Source organism: Pseudophryne corroboree, chromosome 2, assembly GCF_028390025.1.
Source record: "Pseudophryne corroboree isolate aPseCor3 chromosome 2, aPseCor3.hap2, whole genome shotgun sequence".
Classification (NCBI taxonomy): Eukaryota; Metazoa; Chordata; class Amphibia; order Anura; family Myobatrachidae; genus Pseudophryne; species Pseudophryne corroboree.
This window is the reverse complement of record NC_086445.1, coordinates 541,327,820-541,345,890: the sequence shown is the minus strand read 5'-3', so window position 1 is coordinate 541,345,890 and position 18,071 is coordinate 541,327,820. Positions and strand designations below refer to the sequence as shown.

Genomic DNA, 18,071 nt, shown 5'->3' with positions numbered 1-18,071 from the left:
TGTATACAGAAATTTGTAGACATTTTTCACAGAGCTTATCTGTCACCACATAGGAGTTTCCTCATGGGAAGATCTCATACACATGCCTGCTATAGATGTGGGGAACCCAATGCAGATCTTTATCACTGTCTTTGGCCGTGCCCGTTAGTTAGGAGATTCTGGTTGCAAGTTAAACAATATTCTGAAGCATCATTACTTATCTATGTTCCCTTCATAGCAGAATGGGCAATATTTGGCATGTTTCCACCCTCAATGAGAGTCAGCAAGGATGTAGATGACTTCTTTTATAGGTCAGTACGGCAGCCCGCAAGAAAATACTACAGCATTTTTGAGATATCTTCAATTCATGGTAAAACACGGTATTTAAATTTGTCTTGGTGATGATTTAAATTGTATCTTTTCATTGCCGGATATTGAAATTCTATTTTAAATACACTCTATCCGCGACCATACATGTTATGTATTTGCATATTGTCTTTTTTTTTTTAAATATTGTATCTTATCTCCCTACAATGAAGAGACTGTACACTGAAAATGTTGTATTTACAATGTCTTTATTGTATGACATGTAGTGTTTTAATAAAAACTTTTCTAAGATAAAAATATGCAATTTATATATTTACTCTGTAATTATAGGCAGAGCTGTAATAAATATATAGGTATATAAGTTAAAATTCATTTGTATACAAAATTTTGTTACAACTGAAGAATCTTCTTTCTGAAGGGTTCGTTGCCTCTGAAGATCTTCTGGACAGTGACCCTTGTACACCCTGGGTTAAGACTCGTAGAACTCACCAGTAGGTCTTCTTGCCTATAATAGCCGCTTTTCCCATAAGGCTTTAAGTGCCTACCGGTACTGGGATGCCATCAGGACTTACGCCACTGGTGGTAGTATGAGCTTAACCTTTGACTGAGTGACCCGAGTCAATGCCGTTAGAATGAAAGTCTCAAAGAAGAGAGGAGCTGCTCAAAGACAGAAAACAAGAGAAAGAGGGTGGTACTATAGTGCCAGGGAAAAATGTGGAGATCCAGAGAAGTAAACACTAGAGTCTGTGATCGAGGACAAGACAGGAGTAACTAGGTCTAGAATACTATAGGGATATGAGAGCTCAGAACCAGTAGGTGGAATACTGGAAATGGTAGTGACGTGTGACAAATTTACAGGGGAGCGCAGCCATTACATGATATACAGTATAAGAGGAGTGGGATATTGGAGCTTTGGATGTAGAGGCTCACAAACTCACGCAGAGTGTAAATTTACATAAATGATGTTATAATAGTTGGATGACTTATTATATCCCTCTCCTTTGTGGGAGGATGATAGAGAAAAAAAAGTCCGGCCTCCGCCTTCCCCATAGCCGGCCAATCACACTCCTTAGATCTTACTTCTCTATCATCCTCTGATGGATACTGGAGCTTGGGACGTAGAGGCTCAGAAGCTCACTGCAGTGTACATTTAAATAAATGATGTTATTATGGCAAGGATGGCAAGGATGTTTAAAGATCTTATCTTCACTGAGGAAACGTCAGATGATATAGTTACTGGTTACAAGGGCCTCAGAGAATGGATGGGTGATGTTATGCCATATCAAGTGCAGCAGAGCTCATGAAGGGTTCCCCGATGTAATCTGCAGCAGGACAGCTATATCCTGGTCTCAAATGAGAATCCCCGGAAGAGTTCCTGGTGGACGGAACTAATTGGTGACTCACAGGCTGATGGTGTAGCTGACAGAAGATCTGAGAACGCCAGGTGTGGAAGCGACTTCTTAGGTGGCTGCAGAGACAAGAAATAAGAGACATGTATTTTATCTAAATAGGGAGAGAAAACGCCCTTACTGTATATATGTCAGACGGGATCCGGTCATGTGACCGGTGCTTGAGATCCCGGTGGTCACCATGCTAACTCTGGCATCCTGAAAGATCAAAAGCCCTATACAGTCGGCATGCTGACTAACAGGGACTATTGTCACTTGTGGGTGTCCACGACACCCATAGAGCTAGAACAGAACCTGTGGTGAGCACAGCAAGCCATGAGCCCGCAAGGGGCTTTGTTGCCCTCGCCTTTCCCCCCGGAATTCTGTGGCTGGGATCCCGGGGTCGGTATGCTGACCGCTGGAATCCCCACCGCCAGCCCCAACACTGTCAAGACAATACAAGTATATAATAATATTGTATTCATATCAGGGGAATTCACATTCGCCATTACCAATTATCATCTGGCTGCAATCTATATACAACGACTACACCAAATGTCAGTAAGAAATGAGCCATGGCAGCTTTATACATACACACCACAGACACACACAGTACAAGACTCTTAGACCGCCAGCTTTTAACATGGGTTATTGCACATGAGTGCACATAACCCGTGTTGCTGTGTGGTCTGAAAGGGCCCAGTTGCAATAAACAGGGTCAAGTTACCCGGTATTCCAACTCAGGTAGCGAGCAGGGTTGAACACGTGTTCAACCCGGCTCGCTGTGCTGTGTGAACAGGAAGCTGGGTCAATGCAACCCATTTCCCATTCACTCTGTGTGGACAGGCAGCGCTTGGAGATCATGTGATCTCTAAGAATAGCCCCCACCGCATCACTGCTGACGTTACCGGTGGCGAGGGGCCTGAGGCAGGTTGCATGCAGGCAGTGTAAAGGGGTATAACAGTGCACTTACTTTGCTGGGTATGAATGGGGGTGGTATCTTGCGGGCCTCTAGCCTTTCCCAATCCATACTCCAGAAGAAGGGATGGTCTCTAATTACACCATCCACACCCAGACGCTTATCAGGATCTTCACACAGGAGCTGAAAAGAGCAACAAGAACATAATTATTTAACAGCTGAGCTGCAAATGAAATTGTGACCCATATATATCTAGACATTCATTAGATATTGTTTACCTACAGCATCAAAAAGTGACAGACAGGCTTTTGCCACATCATATTCAAGAATAAATGTGTGATAGGTAAAAGGTCATTTACACTGAATCATTTTTTAGACTTCAAAAGAAATGTGTATATGATATCTGTGTTTGAAATGATGTATGTTGGGTTCTCAGGTCAGTCATTTAATACATGGCGCAGATATGAAATACACATGCTGCGTGTCTGCGCTGGGGTTACCCCCACACATAATGCATAACACACACAGCAGTAACCAGGGCTCCCATCAGTAAATGTGGAGATAAGTTAAAAAAAAACAGACAAGGCCGATTCCGCCTGCTCCTCCCTCTCTCCTCTTACTGGGTATCAGATAGGAAATGCTCCATGCCTGACCTTCAGGAGGGATCAGAGTAACAGGAGTAAGACATACACCCAGGGCAGAGAAGTGTAACTTGCACCCAGGGCCGGTGCTAGGGTGTTCGGCGCCCCCCTGCAAACTATAAATTTGCGCCCTCCCATATTCCTTTGGCGCGCGCCGGGAAAAGGGGTGTGGTCTCACAAGTAAGGGGCATGGCCACACAATAGTACCCCCATTTAAAATTACGCCACAATGTAGCATAATCTTATTAATCTTATACGTAATGCCCCACCCGTAGTAGTAGCGTCCTTATATGTAGTGCACCCCCAGTAGTAGACGCGTCCTTATACGTAATACCCCTCAGTAGTAGTAGCGTCCTTATACGTAGTGCACCCCCAGTAGTAGAAGCGTCCTTATACGTAATTCCCCCCTAGAAGTAGTAGCGTCCTTATACGTAATGCCCCCCCAGTAGTAGTAGTGTCCTTATACGTAGTGCACCCCCAGTAGTAGTAGCGTCCTTATACGTAATGTCCCCCCAGTAGTAGTAGCGTCCTTATACGTAATGCCATCCAAGTAGTAGTAGCGTTCTTATACGTAATGCGCCCCCAGTAGTAGTACCGTCCTTATACATAATGCTCCGCGCAGTAGTAGCATCCTTATACGTAATGCCCTCCCCCCAGTAGTAGCATTGTTATACGTAATGCCCTCCCAGTAATAATAGCGTCCTTATACATAATGCCCCCAAGTAGTAGTATCGTCCTTATACGTAATGCCCCCCCCAGTAGTAGTAGCGTCCTTATACGTAGTGCAACCCAGTAGTAGTATCGTCCTTATACGTAATGCCCCCCCCCAGTAGTAGTAGCGTCCTTATACGTAGTGCACCCCTGTAGTAATAGCGTCCTTATACGTAATGCCCCTCCCCAGTAGTAGTAGCGTCCTTATACGTAATGCCCCCCCCAGTAGTAGTAGCGTCCTTATGCGTAATGCCCCCCCCAGTAGTAGTAGCGTTCTTACATGTAATGCCCCCCCAGTAGTAGCGTCGTTATACGTAATGCCCCCCCAGTAGTAGCGTCCATAAAGCGCGCGCACAGACATACCTCACACACACACACACACACACACACATACACACACACTTCACACATATATACACACACATACACACCCACCATATACACACACACACCTCTCTCACCCTCCACTTACCTAAGCCAGTCTCCCTCTGTACAGCAGCCTGGTCCGTGTAGCTCCGCCCCCTTCTGGCCGTTTAGCCACGCCCCCTTCCGTCCCATGTAGCTCCGCCCCCTTCTGTCCCGTACTCGGCGCTGTCACACAGCACAGGTGAGGGGAGGGGAGGGAGGAGGCTTTTCATGCTGCAGGTGCCCGCTGCCAGTGCCTGTCATACAGTGACAGATACAGCACTGGCAGCAGCAGCAGCAGGAGCGGGGACAGGACGGCGCAGCAGGGAAGGGATGCAGAGCAGTGGAAGCGCCTATCCGTCCCAGCGCCTCCCTGCACTGCATCCCTTCGCTGAGCGGGTAGCGCCGGGCCTGCTTGCACCTTATGTAGAAATTGGAAATTGTCTCTGAACACTGATGCAGGACACTGAAAAATATTAAAACCTTTCCTTGGGAACCTGTAAGACCAATATAGAAGCTTTTCCAAGGGTAATTTCTTCTTAATTGAGATTATAGACTAAGAGGCCCATTTATCAAACAGCATTTGTGGCTGTGTCACCAAAAACACCGGTTTCCGGGAGCTTTCCACAAATACTATGTATCCCTGGAATGTATGAAGGAGGGATCGCTGTAGGTATCTCCGATACCTGCTGTGATCCCTCCATTGCTATGGTGGATGCAATGCTGCCCAATGTAACAATATTGGGAAACACAGAATGTGATGGCAGATAAGAACCATTGATCATTATTTCTTTGTAAGGGTATCCTTATGTCTATCCCATGCATGCTTAAATTGCTCTACTGTCTTACTCTCTACCACCTCTGATGGAAGGCTATTCCACTTGTCCACTACTCTTTCTGTGAAGTAATTTTTCATCAAATTTCCCCTGAACCTACCTCCCTCCAGTTTCAGTGCATGTCCTTGTGTTCTAATACTTCTCTTCATTTGAAGAATGTTTCCCTCCTGGACTTTGTTAAAACCCTTAATATGTTTGAAAATTTCTATCATGTCCCCCCTTTCCCTTCTCTGCTCCATACTATACATATTGAGATATTTTAGTCTTTCTGGGTAAGTTCTGTGATGTAGGCCATGCACCATTTTAGTTGCCCTTCTTTGTACAGTCTCTAATGTATTAATATCCTTCTGAAGATATGGCCTCCAGAATAGAACACAGTATTCTAGATGAGGCCGTACCAAGGACCTATACAGTGGCATTATTACTTATTTCTTTCTGCTGCTGATTCATCTCCCCATGCAACTAAGCATCTGACTAGCCTTCCTAATTGCTTTGTTACATTGCTTACCTGTCTTTAAGTCACCTGAACTAGTGACTCCTAGATCCCTTTCCTCCTCAGTAGTTTCCAGTATAGTGCCATTAGTACTATATTTAGCTTTTGGACTTTTGAGACCCAAGTGCATGATTTTGCATTTTTTGGCATTCAACTGTAATTGCCACACTCTTGACCATTCCTCTAGGCTACCTAGATCCTCATTCATTTGTTTTACCCCTCCTGGTCCTCCTGGTGTGACTACCATGTTGCATACCTTTGTGTCATCTGCAAAAATACTTTCCCTTTAATGCCATTAGCAATGTCACCAATAAAGATATTAAAATGCACTGGTCCAAGTACAGATCCGTGGGGTACTCCACTGGTAACATTTCCCTCCTGTGAATGCACTCCATTCACTACAACTCTCTGTTTTCTATCTTGCAACAAAGACAAAGAGTGATCTGGCAACCTGAGCTGCATACTCAGCACTTACTCACACTCACCTTTTCAATGATGTTTTCAGCATCAGGGTCTAATGAAAAGTCCTGTATGTCAACTAGCCTGCTATCTTCCGGGGATTGTCCGGTCAGCATTTGGAATAGGACAACTCCAAATGAGAACCAGTCTGCCGAGGTATTATACCCGAGGAAATCTTCCATCTGCCAAAAGAATGACATAATTTATTATATGCTATAGGTTTATTCAATAATGATAATATAAGTCTGAACAGTATACACTGTTTCCATTGGGGAATGTACATGTATCAAAGGAAATAATACATACATGTAACGCATCACTGATTAGAATAATTATACTGGTAAATGTTATAAACATAAAAAGTAATATATTTTATTTACTGATTTTATCACTTTATGGGGCCTATTTATCAATAAATATTTGTGGAAAATCCTCCCAAAACACATGTTGTCATGAGGTACCTGTAAGTAATAAGTATTCAAATAATATATGTGCAGGGGAGCACAGCAGCTATTGGAGATACAGTGCCTGCTGTGGTTCCCTGTTATCACTCACAATAGCAGCCCCATAAGTTTCTATAGGGATTGGTGTTTTGCTGAATTTACCAAGCTCCTTGGTCCCATATCTCATGCCATATCAAGAGTAACTGGAGAGGGATCCTATGGGTACCTATACATCATAAACCTATGGATCTGTACAAATTAGAGACCTATATGGGCTGCGTTTGTGAGCAAAGATGGGAGGCCGCAGCAGATATCTCCGATACTGGCACACTCCACTTGTCCTGGCACAGTCAGCAGACCACGCATGTGCAATAGTGCGCCCAGATCCTGAAGATCCCTCCTCCTACATGTTGGTGGGGATGATAGTAGTAACCCTTAGTGGTACCAGCTTTACTCAAACATTTACAACCAAGGGGATCATTCTACACACTCTGAATCCTCTTTCAATTGATAACAGAGCTAACACCATATGAAGATGGCATTTACTAACACTGTCAAACTCCACAAACATTTACTTTTCTGAGCTTGATAAATAGCACAACCGTAACATTCCCGCACATTGTAGTGGGAATGCAGTGTGCTCCAGTGCCGTAACTACGTGGCACACAGCGCAGTCGCACTGAGGGCGCAATGGCCAGCGGCTTGGAATGAGTCAATTTGACTCATTACAAGTCGCCTGTGCCGGAGGAGGAGAGGGAGTAGCGGAGAAGGAGGAGGAGGGAGAGGGAGCCGCAGCAGCGCTATGTAATTGGTAGCGGTGCCGCTGCAGCAGTCCCTCTCCTTCAGCATTGGCTGGCCCGGCGCTGCTGTGAATGCTGGGATGCGCTTCCCTCATCCCAGCATTCACAGCGGCGGTGGCCAGCCAATGCTGAAGGAGAGGTACAGCTGCATGCGGCGCCGACGGCAATTACAGTGCGCTGCTGCGGCTCCCTCCTCCCTACTCCTCCTTCTCCCCTGCCACCCGGAGCTGCCAGCACCGAGGAACCTGACTGCCTGAGAGCTGGTAAGTATCATCTATTCTTTTCTATCTATCTATCTATCTATCTATCTATCTATCTATCTATCTATCTATCTATCTATCTATCTATCTGTCTACCTAATGTGTAAAAGTGGGATGCTGTCTGCCGTGATGTGTAAAAAAGGGGACGCTGTCTGCCGTAATGTGTAAAAAGGGGAATCTGTCCGCAGTAATGGGTAAGAGGGGCTGTACGTGGTGTAGTGGTGCCTCTATGCGGCGTAATTTGAATAATGGAGACTACTATAATATGTAATGTGAATTGGTATTGTTTTGTTGCCACACCCCTTCCCCATGAAGTCTCGCCCCTATATTATTTGCGCGCGACTAGGCTAAATGTAATAGCCTCCGAGTTGCTGGACTTTGTGCGTCTGCCCATTTTTTAAAGTAGCAATCATTTATATGGCAAAACCAAACTGATTTTGCCTTAAAAATTATTGCTGGATTAAAAAATGGGCAGACTCACACTAATGGGCAAAACCACATTGCTCTGCAGGTGGGGCAGATGTAACATGTGCAGAGAGAGGTAGATTTGTGTGGGGAGTGTTCAAACTCAAATCAAAATTGCAGTGTACAAATAAAGTAGCCAGTATTTACCCTGCACAGAAACAATATAACCTACCCAAATCTAACTCTCTCTGCACATGTTACATCTGCCCCACCTGCAGTGCAGCATGGTTTTGCCCATTAGTGTGCTTTTTTGATTTGGTAACAAACCTGAATAACCCCCTCAGTCAGCTCGGGAGACTATTACATTTAGTCCCATATATGAGAAATCCACTAATATCCTTTATAACTCACCTCGGGGGCAATATAGCCTGTTGTTCCTGCATATTCAGTGGCGATGTCTCCTTCATGCATGTTGTTTAATGCAAGGCCCAAATCTGCAATCTTAATATGGCCGTCTCCATGGATGAGAATATTCTCTGGTTTGATGTCTCTGTAAAAAGGAAGATCCTCTAAGTAATACAAGCTGCTGAGATGGACCAGCACATGACATAACTTACAATTACATCTTTCAATATGTAATTAACACTACAAAGGGTTTTCCCATAATCAGTGTGATTGCGGGCATTCCCACAAAGCCACACCCCTTTTCATGAGGCCACTGCCCCTTTTCGTGGGTATGTGCCTTTGGCGCGCAGCAGTGTCCCTACTTGGACAGTGACGATGTTGGGAGGTATGTCTCATATAGACCAAGCTCAGTGAGGGTGTATCACTGCGGCTATTCTAGGTGTAAGAGTAAATATGGCTGTGACCAGGTGTATCTATTACACCTAGTATAGGGTAGGTACAAGTGTGCACTGATAGCAGTGACTAGAAGTAAACCAATCATACACATAGGAGGCGGGCGCACAGCAAGACGCCTACAGCTCTGCATATGGGGAATATACACACGTCTTCCATGCATGCAGCTCAGGGTGATTTCCATACAACCCAGCATCAGGCCCTATCTGTGTATGGTCAGTCTCCTGCACTCATCATTGTAAATAAGACACAAGTGTACAAAGACATATAAGCGTCAGAACTGAGACAGGAAACAATGATCTACTACAATGAGAGGACAGATGTACTTACCGATGGATGTAGCCCTTGGAATGCAGATGTTCCAGTCCACACACAATCTCCGCTGCATAGAAACTGGCAGAGAAAGAAAGGAAACTGCTGTAACCATAGGTAACAGGCTCAGAAAGAGGCTACACACAGAATTACACCTGTACCATGTGACACTGGGGTGTACAACTCACTACATAAATACATAACACACTGATAACACCTCTCCCCTACTGCTCAGGACGGTATAGCACACTGGGGGCCATTTATCATAGATTGCATATTCAATGTGATCTGAGCGGGATCTTACCTCCCAGGATCACATTGCAATATGCGATCACAACGAGCAGATGTATCAATCAGCACCTGCAGGGACAAGGGCTCCGAAAGGATCTCAACCCTGCCATGTGCTGTGATGGCTGCCGGGGCTCCTGCGCATGCGCGGTCAGCTTATATTAATACAATGCCTCCATCCACCAATCCCTGTAACCCTGAATGTATTCCCTGACCAGACTCTCATCCACTCAGTCTCCTTTCAGCTCTTACGTTGCCGTGTTTAGGTCCAAGGCACCAGTTCTTTCCAATAGGTCATAAAGGTCTCCTCCATTGGCATACTCCATTCCCAGGAAGAGGAGCTCCTGTTAGAAGACATATTATGATATATGAATGTTCCTAATCATTGGCATCTACAGACAGCACATAACTCACTGTGATTCCCAGTTTTCAATTGCAAAAACTGCCTCCATAGATTTCTGTGGCGATTGCTTCAATGCTAAATTTACCAAGTCCCAGAATGTAAAGCATGACATCGTTTGGCCTCGGTAACTAACACCATCTTGGCCCCGGTAGGTAACACCATCTTGGCCCCGGTAGGTAACACCATCTTGGCCCCAGTAGGATACACCATCTTGGCCCCGGTAGGTAACACCATCTTGGCCCCGGTAGGTAACACCATCTTGGCCCCGGTAGGTAACACCATCTTGGCCCTGGTAGGTAACACCATCTTGGCCCCGGTAGGTAACACCATCTTGGCCCCAGTAGGTAACACCATCTTGGCCCCAGTAGGTAACACCATCTTGGCCCCGGTAGGTAACACCACCTTGGCCCCGGTAGGTAACACCATCTTGGCCCCGGTAGGTAACACCATCTTGGCTTCCCGGTAGGTAACACCATCTTGGCCGCAGTAGGTTAGCCGTTGTAGTCTATGGGCTATATTCCACAAAAGGTACTAGGAGGGGATCTATAGGATCCCTCCCTGACACTCCCCGCTCACACATGTGCAGTCAGCAGACCGCACATACAGAGCAGCGTGTCCGGCCCTACAACATGAAAGTAAAGAGATCGTATTGGTGATCTCTATACTATTACACATCACTAGAACAGACACCTATCAGAGCCCCTATAGTTGCAAATGATTTTTATTACATGCCGCTAGTCTTCAATTTCTTGTGGCGATAAGTTAAAACTATAGGGTATAATTAATAAATGGGCTAATGAGTAAATTATTTGATACGATGGATAGAGACAGAATATCTGAATTTCCTGTGGGTTGTGCATTGTCTGCATCAAATCCAACCGCAAAATACAGGGTGAGTTTTTTTAGTCAGGTTAAACATAAGTGCTGAATTACAGATGCAGTGTGTAATAGAGTAGAGGTATGATACTAGAATAAAAGTACTACATAAAATTGTTTTCTACATAAAAGTCATCTTAGTATTATTATTATACATGGAAAGATGCCCAGAAATAGCATCTGCTCCAGTACGTGAGGATTCCCAGGAAGGAAAAAAGTCCCAGGTTGCAGCGGCTGCATGTGACCTCACGCAGCCACTGCAGGCCACCCCCATAATGGCCTGAACATGCCTGCGTTGTCCGTACCTCGCCCAGCCAACAGCATTCTAATGCCGTTGGCACGCCCCCTCCCGCCCTGCGACTGTCTCTGCCTATCAATCAGGCAGAGGTGATCGCAGCCTAGAGATGCTTTTAGCATCTCACTTGGCTCCCGGGTGTGGACGCGCTGTGCGCCCCCTGCATGTGCGCACTCCACAAAGACATTAAGACTACGATGGCTGCCGCTGCAGCGATTCAGTCTGAATTCCCCCCAAGACCAAGAGGGTTAGTAGAAATATACATGAACTTACCTCAGTCTGGAAGGCAAAAAGCCCTCGGACGACAAAGGGCGTCCTGACAGCCTGCAGTGCCTCTCTCTCCACCAGCACAGATCTTATCATATCTTCTTCCACCACAACTCTTTTCTTAATGACCTTCACTGCAAGCTGCCTTCTGGTGACAGTGTCAGATGCCAGTAACACCTGTACGGTACAGAGAGACGTTACAGAAGCCGGAGGAAAGAGGTATGGCTCATACAGTAACTAATGAGAACATTCTGTGTCAGGAGATAAGAGAATGGAAGCACAAATGCCTGGAATGAATAAAGTAAGATATGTTGGTCTTGATTACATTGCATTGTCCATGTCGTGGGGTAATTGGGGAGGTCTGGTCACTGCTGTTCTGTGTAGCAGAGGTGAATGGGCGCTGCACACACCTGCCACTGGTGCTGAGGATAGTGAGAGGTCATTATGAAGGAGACCAGATGGGGATAAAGGGCAGCCGTGTGCTTTCCATGCACCCATCCATGATACAGACATACCCTATATATGACAGAATGCCCCTGTCCTGTTCCAATCCCCTCCAGTATTGAGTTGTAAGCTATAGTGTGGCATTTGGTAAACACACTAACCAGACAATGGGCCTAATTCAGACCTGATCGCTCACTAGGGGCTTTTTGCACTGCTGCAAGCAGATAGTCGCCGCCCATAGGGGAGTGTATTTTCACTTTGCAAGTGTGCGATCACATGTGCAGCCGGGCGGTACAAAAAAGCTTTGTGCAGTTTCTGAGTAGCCCAGAGCTTACTCAGCCTCTGCGATCACTTCAGCCTGTCCGGGGCCGGAATTGACATCAGACACCGCCCTGCACACGCCTGGACACGCCTGCGTTTTCCAACCACTCCCAGAAAATGGTCAGTCGCCACCTACAAACGCCCTCATCCTGTCAATCTCCTTGCGATCGGCTGTGTGAACAGATTCTTTGTACAATCCATCGCTGGGCAACGATCCGCTTTGTACTTGTACGATGCGCCTGCGCATTGCGTTGCATATGCATGCACAGTTCTGACCTGATCGCAGCGCAGCCGAAAAACCTAGGGATAAATTTACTAAGATGGGAGTTCTATTTAAGATGGGATGTTGCTCATAGCAACCAATCAGATTCCAGGTATTATCTTCTAGAAGGTGCTAAATAAATGAGAAGTAGAATCTGATTGGTTGCTATGGGCAACATCCCATCTTAAATAGAACTCCCATCATAGTAAATGTACCCCCTAGTGTGTGATCAGGTCTGAATGACCCCCAATGCCATATGTTTGGAGCTGGGACAGTATGTGGGTAACTAGGAGCTGTATATGATGGGCACTTTCTTATTATGTGCACAGAAATATTGTTACCACAGCATGCACATACAGGATTTATTTCTGTGCTATAGTAAAAAGTATTATTTTTCTCCAGAGTATTCAATTAAATGTAAATGTGCCAACTGTACTGTGCAGTGACTATCAAGGTGCTGCCCGCTTCCCTTACCCAGTAGCTGTCTCTGGAAATAGGCAGTGTGGCTGCTTATACAGAACTGACAGGCATGTGGGAGACACCAATGTCACTTCAGTGTCCAACCTGCTACCCCATCATTAATATAAACATATAACATTTTCTACATTGCATTCTCCTATAATATTGTTTGACTAAACGTATATCCTAGAGGTATATCAGCAGATATATCAGTACAGACCCCCCAAATCTGTCCAAATCCTCCCTGCAGAAAATACAACCCCACCCCCCACTCACACACACCACCTTTTCCACGGATAGCAGTTGATTTGCCTGCGGACACAATACCAATGGTCATAATCCCAACAGCCATTGACCGACAGTCAAAATAGTAAAATACCAACATGGTCAAAATACCGACATTCATTATGCAAACATGTCAAAATGCTGACATGCTTTTTTAAGGACTTTTTGCCCCAAAACAGACTTATTCATACTTTACCATCCCAGTGGACCTGGAGGGGGAATATAATAGTGTGTCGAGTACAGAACACTTAGACGGTGACCATGTTGACCTATGTCGACATGGACACAAACCGCCCCAGAAAAACTCATGTCAGTATTGTGGCATGTTGGTATTTCAAATGTCGATATTCTGACTATGTTGGCATGTTCATCATGTCGGCATAATGGATGTCGGTATTTTGACTGTGTCGGTATGTTGACTGTCAGTCAATGGCTGTCGGGATTATGACCGTTAGTATTGTGTCCGTCGGTAAATCACAATGAACCCCTTTTCCACATGTAACATTATTCACATCAGTAAAGATAGGCTGCATTTACACACAGACACAAATGGGATTTGGACACAACCCTATATAAATGACTATTGTGTAACCAATGTCACTATGGCAGGTTATTATATATAGCTGTGTGTATATACAGTTAGCATAATGGTGACAACATGAGAAATCAGACAGAAAACACAAATCTTACTCTTCCGTAGCTGCCCCGGCCGAGCTCTTGGTGGTAAATGAACCGCCCGATGGATAATGGTGTTCTGCAGCCGGGGCCGGCTGAGGAGACTCCGCTGCCTCCTATTGGGGTAATAAAGGAAGAGGTTATACATCTACTCTTTATATAAATGATGAGTCAGACAGTGGATATTATACAAATCAGTATTCAGCTGCTGCATCGGGGCCTATGGCATCTTGTATTTTAAGGCCCATTGTGAAGGATATTTAAACCAAATACAAGTTATTTTTGTTTTCTAAAAGTGCCACACATATAATTTCCACACATTTACATGTGTTATTAGTTCTTTTATTTTATTAAATACAATTTGTATTTTAGCTTTAGTGCAGCTACAGACATCTTTACATCATTAACAACAAAAGTCCCCAATTCACAGTCACTTACAGCAACATATTGTCACTGTGATGTGTAACACGTTATCCGTTTGGATGGTCGACAGTCATTAGGTCGACTGCCATTAGGTTGACCACTATTGTTCGACATGGACACATGATTGACACATGAAAATGGTCGACACGACAGGTCAACACATGAAAAGGTTGGCATGGCTTTTTTTTTTTAAATAGATTTTTCAATTTTCCATACTTTACCATCCACGTGGACTACGGTTGGGAATAGTAACCTGTGCCGAGTGCAGAGGCAGTGGAGCGAGACACCTTGCCCGCAGCCATGCAAGGGGATGTGGTAAACTAATTGGGGTTCACTAATTGGGGTACCTGGTCATGTTACGGAAAAAATGACACCAAAAACAGTTCAAAAATCCATGTCAACCTTTTCATGTGTTGACCTGTCATGCGTCGACCATTTACATGTGTCGACCATTTGTCCATGTTGACCAATAGTGGTCGACCTAAGCACTGTTGACCTTAACATGGTCGACCATTCTTACCGGAACCGTGTAACGCGCTCCCAATTCCTAATAACTATTAGGGTGTATTATACATACAGGGCTCTATGGGGTTTATAACAAACACAGCTCAGTCACTCAGCACAGTCTCTTACTCCATATTATTCACTGATTTTTCTGGTGTAGACATATCTTAATTATTACATGTGACTATTATATCCTCTGCGGTTATATATCCTGTCTGGGTTTTTTTCATTCAGTGTATAACAGGAAAAGCCTGATTCATCTACCTGAGATATACAAGTTATATTCCACTATATACTATAAATCATGGGTCTTCAACCTGCGGCTCTCCAGCTGCTGTGGAACTACACATCCTAGCATGCCCTGCCTCAGTTTTAGCATACCTTAATATCAAAACTGTGGCAGGGCATGCTGGGATGTGTAGTTTCACAGCAGCTGGAGGGTCACAGTTTGAAGACCTATGCTAAATGATAATTTCAACTCAGTGATAAAATGACGATTAGGAGTAATCAGTAGTGAGGTGCACGGGGACCTGTATGTTATACACACACTATATATATATATATATATATATATATATATACACACAAATCGCATTCTAACATTTTTTCTTATTTTTTAAAAAGAAATTCATATAACAGCCATTTGACCTAATTTAATTACACCAAATAGTTTTTGTATGGCCACTAATATACTTCTATAATGTTTTCCTATGTTAGTTTGGCTTTTTGCAGGGTACAGGCAGATTTCCCCATTTTCTCCTATACTTATCTCTGCTTTTGCCGGCTTGAATTATTGTGTGGATCCCGTTTTTGGGAGTGCACAGGGTGTGATAAGTGGATTTTGGGGGTGATAGGTGTGATAACATTAGATCAGAATCAGAATCAGCTTTATTGGCCAGGTGTACTCACGTACACTAGGAATTCTTTGTGGTACAATGCATCGCCAAGCAGCAACATGGAGGAAAAAAATGTAGCATACATTACAAACATTACACATATGAGTTCATACTGCACATATGCAACTGTACAGTAGACATATTATACATTTAAGACTAAAAACTAAGGCTGCTTGGCAGAGCAGCACCGAGGCAGCCATCCGCGGCGCCAACTAGAACTCATATAATGCACATAATACAGAAGATTTAAGCATTACATCAAAAGATAAACCACACAGACAAAGACACAGAAAGAATAATGCATGATTGGTGTAGGCATTTTGAGTAATAACCTCCAGGGGTTGTGTATTCCACCATCACAAGGCACCAGGTGCGGCAGCCATCTTAGGCGCACTGCATAGGATTACCCACGGTGGAATAGTCCACCCCTAGAAGAGAACACAAAATGGGGAGATTGCAGAGTCCTTAAGTTCAGAGTAGGGTTCCAATAGAAACATCAGGTCCACGCATTTTTCATCCCATCCACAAGCGCCCCAGATAAGGCAGCCATGTTGGGCGCACTACAAGGTTACACTGTGGGAGATGAGCCATACAGGGGCCAAATGCATGTATGGGAGAACTGACACGTGTGTAGGCGTATGCTATACCCTGCATGGAAAGATGTGATGGATACCCCCCTAAGTAGTGCTTGGTATAACTTGGCCACAGGCAGGTTCCAGGTAACAGCTGGGGGCAGGGGGCGGGGCTAGGCAGCACAACCGACCAACTGTCATTTCCGTGCCCCAGGGAAGCAGCAGGGATCATTATCTGCGTTTAATATAAAAGGCCGATCACAGGTAATCCCAGGCAGGGCCTCTAGCAGCTAAGTAGCCAATAGTGTAACAGCCCCCATCACTGGTACACTGAGAAAGTACCGCAAAAGAAGTAGATTTGTTATTTTAGAGGTGATGAAATATGCCCTATATGAGAATTTGGCACTATTATGTAGGACATTTACTAGCTGACTGTAGTGGGGATCGCTCCAAGCTTCCAGGCCTCTAATGCCCATTTATCTGGCAGATTGAACCCAATTCAAACAATGTACTTCAATCTCTCATCTAATTTATGGATGCCACAATACCACACTCTGGGTCTTATGTACTAAGCCTTGGGGAGTGATAAAGTAGAGAGAGATAAAGTACCAGCCAATCAGATTCTAACTGCCATGTTACAGTCTATTTTTGAAAAATGACAACTAGGAGCTGATTGGTTGGTACTTTATCCCCCCGCAAAGCTTAGTACATCTGCCCCTCTATGTGAAAGAAACACTGAAATAAATTAACAGTCAGCTACAGTTTGATCTATAGTTAGTAGCAGTGGAGCAAGTTCTCCATATTAAGAAAGAGTTTTCTGTGAAAACCATTAATACCTCCTTACCTGGTCTGTCCAATGGAGGGGTGAAATCACTGCCCTTGACCTTCTCTTGGACCACGGCCACATCCAGATGTCTCCTTTTCTGCTTTCTATGCTCATCATCTTGGTGTTTCACCCTCTTCTGCTGTCCTGTCCCTTCTTTTATCTGACGTTTCCTCTTTTTCTTGTTAGTCACAGCCTCAGGGGAAGATGGTTTCTCCCTTTTGTACAGATGACTCTCTGCAGTGAGACTCGACCTGTTCCCTGCTCCAGTCGGAGGGTTCTCATATTCTCCAAGCTCGTTGATTGTAATGAGCTGGAATTCGATGACATCTTCCCCGTTGGGATTTTGAGGACTGCTGGATGGTACAGCACCTCTGCTATTTGCTCCTCCAATCTTTCTGTCTCTGCTCTTCTCTCCACTTCTCTTCTCTCTGCACCTCTCCTGTGCGCTCCTCTTCACTCCACGCCTCTTCTTTATGCTTTTCTTCTCTTCTCGCATCGCTTTTTGGGGTTGGGGTCGCCACTTTCCTTCACTGTGCTCCATCGCTGGCTGCTCAGCTCGGTCTGTTCACACCAACTGTCATTCTGGCTCACGGAATGCTGGGATGGCAGTGGCCGTGAGACCAGCTGCATGCCCCCTGTACTGGCTGTCTTGTATTGCTGAGGCCCCCATATCATTTAATAGGAAGTTATCAGTAATGCTGGTTATTAAACTTTTTTTCCAAACTTTTCACCAAAAGTTAAACCCATTTATATATAGTGTTATGATGGGAGAAAGCTGAAAAACACAGAATTATTGGACAGGCTGACAAAAAAACTTTGATGAGATGTGTACACGCACCACAGCCTTAGCTATGGAACGTAAGAAGACTAAGGACTGAGGGCGGAGTGAATAGCTGACTTGACCCGTGTCCATTATTTTCTTTTATATATATATATATTAAGCAGGGATGGTGTGGCGCACACGGCTGTATAGGAAAAAGTAAACTCACAGAACCACCATGGTTATCAACGTTTCAATCTTAATGTATATTTTCTTCAG

At 44.7% G+C, this 18,071-nt stretch overlaps 1 protein-coding gene across 1 annotated transcript; it reads right to left on the bottom strand.

Moving 5' to 3' along the window:
- Positions 1–574: 574 nt before the first annotated feature.
- LOC135034741 (protein kinase C delta type-like) lies at positions 575–17,626 on the bottom strand. Its single transcript, XM_063954286.1, has 9 exons — positions 17,051–17,626; positions 13,827–13,927; positions 11,372–11,542; positions 9,777–9,868; positions 9,255–9,317; positions 8,478–8,616; positions 6,185–6,340; positions 2,668–2,796; positions 575–1,774 (listed from the first exon to the last, which is right to left on the bottom strand). Exons 1-9 carry the CDS (start codon positions 17,571–17,573, stop codon positions 1,643–1,645), a joined length of 1,506 nt encoding a protein of 501 aa, XP_063810356.1. The 5' UTR covers positions 17,574–17,626; the 3' UTR covers positions 575–1,642.
- Positions 17,627–18,071: the final 445 nt, after the last annotated feature.

Coding starts and splice junctions, on each gene's coding strand:
- LOC135034741 (XM_063954286.1), bottom strand. CDS start 17,573: ATGGAGCACAGTGAAGGAAAGTGGCGACCCCAACCCCAAAAAGCGATG. Junction 9,869..11,371: donor TTTTTGCCTTCCAGACTGAG/GTAAGTTCATGT, acceptor GTCTTCTAACAG/GAGCTCCTCTTCCTGGGAAT. Junction 6,341..8,477: donor CAGGCTATATTGCCCCCGAG/GTGAGTTATAAA, acceptor TTCTTTTGGCAG/ATGGAAGATTTCCTCGGGTA.